Source organism: Camelina sativa, chromosome 1 (genome assembly GCF_030686135.1).
Source record: "Camelina sativa cultivar CO46 ecotype springtype chromosome 1, ASM3068613v1".
Lineage (NCBI taxonomy): Eukaryota > Viridiplantae > Streptophyta > Magnoliopsida > Brassicales > Brassicaceae > Camelina > Camelina sativa.
In genome coordinates this window covers 9,581,662-9,589,094 of record NC_141880.1, presented here as the reverse complement: position 1 = coordinate 9,589,094, position 7,433 = coordinate 9,581,662, and the positions used below count along the sequence as shown (strand labels likewise).

Sequence of the window (7,433 nt, the reverse complement as noted above, 5' to 3'; positions counted from 1 at the left end):
ACAGCATGGAGACATTTATGCATCACGTGTCATTTCTGTCAGTACATATAGTGTTTAAGTCGAAAGAGTCAAGACGATAAGGACGAGACGCTAGTAATCCTGCGGTTATGTGGGATTCTGAAGTTTTGAAAGTTGTAAAATGCGGAAGCAATATGTTTGTAATATTTGAGTAAGCAAAATCCAAATTTTGTTTCTTTGCATATGTTTGTAATATTTGAATTTCATGGCAGTTTTCAGTCCAATTATTCATAAACAAATATCCCAAGCCTTTAAATTTGATAAATTATATACTTTTCTTGTCGGCTTATTGGATTAATATTATATTATTCAGACGTTTTTAGTATATTTTATCTCCATGGTAGAGATCATACCACATCATATCTACCCAAAGTCATTAATAAATCTGTAAAATTATTCACTATTCATAATATAAATATTCTTTCCCGACATAGCAACATACTATAAAATAATAACTATTCATTATAATTTAATGCGTGATCAGTCTGACATTCTTCCAAGAAGTATTAATGACTTTTTCTTAGACCCATCCATACATACCAAAAAACAAACAAACAAACAAACACGAAACAAAGAACGAAGTAAAGAAAATGCATACAACACAGTACACAATTAAGGATTTGCAGGAACAAAAAGACCAAAATACTTTAATGACTTTTTCAAAAGTTTTCGATTGATCCAGCTAGAACATGATTATGACTTCCGTTTTGTACTTTAGCCACAGGTTTGGCACCCAACTTCTCCACAAACACCTCAAGATTCCTATCAGATGAGCCTCCGCGAGCAACCGCCGCCTCCGCCTCTTCCTTCCACTTCAAAGCATTCTTTTTCAGCTCCGTTGCTTTCTCTCCTTTCGTAACCTCTCTCAGCCTCTCCGCCACTTCCTCCCTCGGTACTACCCTATCCTCCGCCTCTCCACGGCCGAGTCTCACTCCCGTCTTGAAAACGTCTATCATGTAGACCGCGTCAGTGACTTGATCTCCCCACTGAGGTAAACAAACGGTCGGGACTCCGGCTGATACAGCTTCCATCGTTGAGTTCCATCCACAGTGAGTTACGAAACAAGCAACCGAAGGATGAGACAAAACTTTTTCTTGTGAACACCATTCAACGATCTTCCCTCTCCCTTTGACTTCTTCGGGCAAAACATGTCGCGCTTTGTTGAAACCTAATTCTTGTTGCCTAATAACCCATAAGAACGTAACGTCCGCGTTTAACACCCCGAACGCGATCTCGTCTATCTGTTCTTGCTTCACGTAAGCAACGGTACCGAACGAGATGTAAACAACGGAGGAAACAGGCTGCGAGTCTAACCACTCCATGCAGTCATCCGCTGGCTGAGAGATGTTTCCTTTGATGTCATCGCTAACTAACGTTTTAGCGATTTTGTAAAGCGGTCCCAGCGGTCTTATGACGCCGGGGTGATAGAGACTTGACATGTGTTCGATGATGTCTTGCTCCAAGGAGTTGAAAGTGTCGATGAAAACAGAGAAAGTCTTGTGAAGACGTTTGATCTGATCTATGATCACTTCTCCCAAAGCGGAGTGAGGAGTTGAAGGGTGGATGAAAGAAGGGATCTCGTCGTGCTTCAAGAGAGGCATGCCAGGGATTTGGACATCGATCTCGGGATGTGTTTCGGTCGGGAAATCAACTAGTTTGTGGTGGTAATAGTAATAAGCCGCTAAGCAGGCGCAAGATTGAACCCATAGAACTGCACAAGGGATTTGAAGATCTTCAGCCACGTCACAAACCCAAGAGACGAAAGGGTTGTTGATGAGACACGTCACAGGCTGTTTTGTCACTTCCTCGTAACGTTTCACGAGGTTTTTGATCTCTCTTTTGCCGACCAGCTCGAGGTGTGGTCGGAGGATGGTCAAGTCGGTTCTGCTCGCTTCGTCGTCTTCAGGAAGCCCGTCCTCGAAGAAATCGAACCGGAGGTAGCCTTTACCGACCGGTTTGAGGACACGGTCTTGGATTTTATTGGATATTCGCATCTTTTTGCCCCATGACTCTGTAGTGACAAAGGTTATGAGTAAGCCCTTTGAAGCTAAGAGCTTTCCGAGACGAAGAAGTGGATTAACGTGTCCTTGTCCTGGGAATGACACGAGCATCACATGAGGAGGTAGAGGAGGAGAAGAGTCTAGTTCCATCCTTAGGAACAAATTTGGGTTCTCTTTTTTTGTTTGCTCTGTTTTTGTTTTTTGTTTTTTGTTTTTGAAGTGTGTGCATGTTGGAAAGTAGAAGAGAAATACGCTTTAAATAGGCGACGATGAAGGTGAATAGTTTGCTTACTATTGGCCATTTAATTACTAAATATCTATTGAATTTCATTATAGGGTCATCACTCATGACTACAGTAAATTGGCAAATGCTTAATAAATTACTTGGTCAGTGGGCAATGGTCTAACGTCTCCCTCGTTTGTTTTTCCGGTTATTACACTTGCTTCCATAAACTATCAAAGAGATGTATCGATCATAGAGAATTAATGTTATACGTTACCACCTCTATATCCCATGTGGTTTTAAGGAATATTCGATAACTTGGTCCCATCATAACCTTTATCACCGGTGAAAGTGAAACTGATCCTACTTAACTTTCGTTGTGGCTTGTGAAGAGGATTGTTCTATTAATGGCCATTATTATCAAATAGAAAACATGAAGTGACAAAAAAAAGTTAGAAATTAAACGGGCGTGGCTAAATTGAACACCTCTTATTATTTTCCGTACTTTAGATTATATTTTTGGGGGTAGAAATCATTAGTTCCACAAACTGGAAAGGTGACGTGTTATTGTTCCGTTGGTTAACTAATAAGAGGCCTAGTTTCATTTTCGAGTAATTCCAACACTTTTGAACTGCTACAAACCATAAAGCTATAAATGGTTGTTCTTTTCTTAAGTACAGCTTTTTCGTCGTGGACTCTAGGTCTCTAGCCATGCATATCTTTCATAAATTATAATTGTGAAATTTTATTTTGTATATGTCATGTTAGTATATGGTTCCGGATGATGGTAGTAAATCTCGTTAATTAGTGCATCCTTGAGAGGTGAAATAAATACCGTTAACTATTGTTAGTGATATTTTACAAGAATTCATCTATAAATTTAGTTATATATGTAATCTACCATGAAATTTATATGTTTTTTTTTGGCATCATATGTCAAGATATGTTAATATGTGGATGTTGATCGTCTTGCGTTCACATATTGGAAAAGAAACTACTCTTGTTTTTTTTTTTTCTTTGTCATTTTCTTTACACAGCAACTTCAACGATCGACGATTTTATTAGGAACGGTCTACGGAAAACCACCCACTAAAATTAATCTTAAATGTTTTTAAACAACTTTTCGTAAGTGTGTAGCTCGAAGATTTTATTTGTATTACATCTTAGTGGAGTACTATTTTCTTCTCAACACACATTTAACTAGGATAGATGTTGTTGTACAAGTACCGAAACGAGTGGATCTGAGTCTTAATTTGTAGATCACACGTATTTTTTTGTTATCATACACATATCCTTTATAAATCATGTTGTACAAGTAGATTCGCATATACATGCACATTAATTTGTATTGTCGGAAGCCTTTTGGGGATGACGAAAGAGGCTGAATATGATGTGTATGTACGTGTGGTGGCACTTTACGTCTTGCCACTAAATATTTTAGATTCTCTTTGTGTGTTTTTTTTATTTTCCACTCACGTCACATGCCTCTTGCCCAAATCACCCTCTCTTTTTCATTTAATAGGACAGTTCTCAACACTTGCTAGATGTGAATCTCTCACATATGAACACTTTAAAACTAAAACTTTCTTTTGTTCACTATAAACTTTGTAATATAAACAAGATAAGAAAAAAAATGGCCAGTCCTGATCAAACATTGAATTACGATAAATTATTAATCCGACAAAAGTGAAACAATGATCAATCACATGTACTACGACTTTAAGTGTTTGGTGGGGGGAGGGGGGAGGGGGGGTTTCATTTAAGTACTTGCGGTATGGATGTAGTAACTTGTAAACGTCCCATGAATCCATGATTATCTTTCACATGTTCAAGTCCGAATCATAAGAAGCCCAAAATGTGGAAATGAAACCACCCACCACACACGAACACACAGATAAAATAAAATAGCTAGAGAACATTGTTTATTTTGGTTTTGTTTTTAAAATTTTGGTTTTGAATCTAATAACGTGTTTCGCTTCAAAACCGCATAATAATCATTTAAAGTCAAATTTTGAAATGTTTCTCCGAGAAAACAAGTTCCGGAACTTTTGTTTTTAGTGCCAAAATTGCAAAATTAATTCAAGTTCATAGAATTTGCAAGAAAACGTAATTTTATTATTTTAATGTGTTTTCTTTGTTGTTGCCAAATTTGTAAATTTAACTTATTATTTTTATATATTATAAACGTCTACGTAGGATGATCGACAAATCTGAATGAACACCAACGTGTACGAAGAAGGGCTAGTGATATGAATTTGGAGATCCAGCATGTGTGAAAACCATTGAAATTTCGGGAGTATAAACTGAGCTCCTCTACATGACGTACTCCCGACATCATCTTGAAAGTTGAAACCATCGATCGGCCGGAAGCAAAAAGTTGAGGTGGAAATTGAAGTAATGAGATCAATTTATTTTATATGTAGTCAATTTTGTAAAAGTATATTATATATATATATATATATATAATGTCGAAATTTAAAATAAATTTAATTCCGAACGTAGTTGGATTTGTGTCACTTTATGTTATGTACATATAAGGTAATTAAGAATAAAATTCATACACATATGTTCTGGTCTAAACCAAACTTTTTTTATGTAGGTAATAAACTAATAATTAAGTAATAACCAAACGTTTTGTTATACACTCGATACGTTTTTGACTACCCGATCCTTCAACGACCTATATGACGATATGCGTGACATCAAATGGAATGGAGCATTAAAAATGATTTCACACTTTTTGTATCTAAATATATGGGAGAAAGCGAAACATAACGAATCTAACGCTTCAAGCCACGTTTTCTAGTACAAGCCGCAAAATACTAAAAAGGGTAACAAAAACAAACCCCAAAAGCATAAAACTAATTATAATTAAATCCCCCCCCCCCCCCCCCCCCCCCAACTTTTTGAAAGAGTATAAGCAACAACAAACCCGTTTTTACGTAGAAGCAATCTCCCTCTGTCTCTCTCTCTCTCTTCCTATAAACACTCGACAAACAATACTTTCATGAAGACACACATTCAAAGAACACTAGCTAGCTACAAACGACAGCCTAAAAACCTAGCTAATTTACAAGAAGAAGAAAAGAATGTCGAAAACGTTCAAAGCCATAAGAGACCGGACCTATTCAGGTGTAGGAGACCTCATCAAGCTCCTCCCTACAGGAACCGTCTTCCTATTCCAGTTCTTAAACCCTGTCCTAACCAACAATGGGCATTGCCTCCTCATCAACAAATACTTCACCGGAGCTCTCATCGTCGTCTGTGCATTCTCTTGCTGTTTCACTTGCTTCACCGATAGTTACAGAACAAGAGACGGTTACGTTCACTATGGAGTCGCTACCGTGAAAGGTCTCTGGCCAGATTCGTCTTCCGTGGATTTGTCTTCGAAACGGCTTAGAGTTGGAGATTTCGTTCACGCTTTCTTTTCTCTGATCGTGTTCAGTGTTATTTCCTTGTTGGATGCAAACACTGTGAATTGTTTCTATCCTGGATTTGGCTCCACTGGAAAGATCTTTCTCATGGTTTTGCCTCCGGTGATTGGAGTTATCTCCGGCGTTGTTTTCACGGTGTTCCCTAGTAGACGTCATGGAATTGGTAACCCTTCGGACAACAATGAGGATGATATTGCTTCCGTGATGAAATGATATCGCATGCGTTTTACTCGTGGAATGGCAAATACTAAAGTTGTATAAATAATTATTGTAATCTTGATTTTTTTAAAAACTTTTCTGATTTATTATTTATGTTGGTGAGTGCTGATCATATGTGGTTATTTCATTATTTGGTAGTTTCCCATTTGTTTTGTTAATAAATTCAAGGTAATACAACATAAGTATCTTAGAGTACTAGCTAATATATTTACGCTATTAGTGAACAAGCATTATTGAAATCAACGGATGTTAAGTAAACAAGAATTTAAAGAGATATACAAACGTACACAATCTGTCTATATATAGCAAGGATAATTAATCTATATATAGCAAGGATAATTTAAAGAGACATTATTGCAGCAACTTTTGCTCAAAAATACATTTTGGAAAGTTTTTACGTTTAATGCAATTTAATGTTTATATTCATAACCAAACAGGTATAGTTAATTTTTTCTACTATCCTTATAACCAAACATAATAAAAATATTTTAAATATTCATATCCAAACAAGTATAGTTAATTTTTTCTACTATCCTTATAACCAAACATAATTAAAATATTTTAGATATCTATATATAATATCCTATAATTAATATAGATGTTTAGAAGATTTATTATATATTAAAAAATTATTCTCCTATCATCTTTATTGACTTTAAAATTTAAATGTAGTGAATCATCATATAATACATAAAGTTAATCAAAATGTATATTTTTCCTGCATATATTGTGATTTGAATTTTTTTAAACGAGCATATACTACTCAATTAATATAAAAAATGTGTGTTCAACATACATATATAGTAAATTACCATATATAATAATTTATAGAATTTTGAGAAGTTTATAATTTATAACTGATATATCTAAACTTAATAAAAAGTTTTAAATTATGAATATTCAAACATTAAATTTTCAAAATAACACAAACGAGTTATAATAAATAACGGGTTATATGCCATTACATGATTGAATTGATAATACTAAAAAATAAAATATTATTAATATGATACTTCAATACGAGTCAAATCTTTATTTTACTATTTTAACAACACATATAAAATATGTCGAATCAAACTGATTTAGTTAATATTGTATTAAACAAAAAGTGTTGTTGTGGTATACCACTAAAATTAATAAAAGAGTACATTAACAAAATTAGTATTAAAATAGTATATTAAAAAAAACAATAAAAAAAACTTGCCTTGCGGTGTACTAAGGGTCATAATCTAGTTGTAGATTATAAAGAGAGAATAAATAATATGATTAAAGAATGTATGTTTTGATTTAGTTTAGATGATTTGATAGTTATTAGTTAATTAGTCATTCAATTATTATATTTAACTAGTTCCTAATTAATCACCATGGCACTTGCACGTGTGTTTGCTTCTCTACTATTGTTATCGCTGTTTTTGCTACCCCAATTCCTAGAGGCAACTAGGTCAGACATATTGTTTGCTTCTTTATATCTTCTCTTTGAAGTATTTGATTATGGAAGTACCCCTTGCATTCTTGTTTGTAATTCTTAAAACTTATGCT

The 7,433-nt window shown here is 34.8% G+C and overlaps 2 protein-coding genes across 2 annotated transcripts; one reads left to right on the top strand and one right to left on the bottom strand.

The window, feature by feature from the left end:
- Positions 1–457: 457 nt before the first annotated feature.
- LOC104786613 (UDP-glycosyltransferase 84A2) lies at positions 458–2,453 on the bottom strand. The gene has a single exon (XM_010512058.3). It carries the CDS (start codon positions 2,166–2,168, stop codon positions 678–680), a length of 1,491 nt encoding a protein of 496 aa, XP_010510360.2. The 5' UTR covers positions 2,169–2,453; the 3' UTR covers positions 458–677.
- Positions 2,454–5,242: 2,789 nt separating this feature from the next.
- Positions 5,243–6,089, top strand: LOC104786603 (protein DMP2). The gene has a single exon (XM_087456047.1). The coding sequence runs from the start codon at positions 5,331–5,333 to the stop codon at positions 5,886–5,888; it is 558 nt and encodes a 185-aa protein (XP_087312173.1). The 5' UTR covers positions 5,243–5,330; the 3' UTR covers positions 5,889–6,089.
- Positions 6,090–7,433: the final 1,344 nt, after the last annotated feature.

Coding starts and splice junctions, on each gene's coding strand:
- LOC104786603 (XM_087456047.1), top strand. CDS start 5,331: ATGTCGAAAACGTTCAAAGCCATAAGAGACCGGACCTATTCAGGTGTA.
- LOC104786613 (XM_010512058.3), bottom strand. CDS start 2,168: ATGGAACTAGACTCTTCTCCTCCTCTACCTCCTCATGTGATGCTCGTG.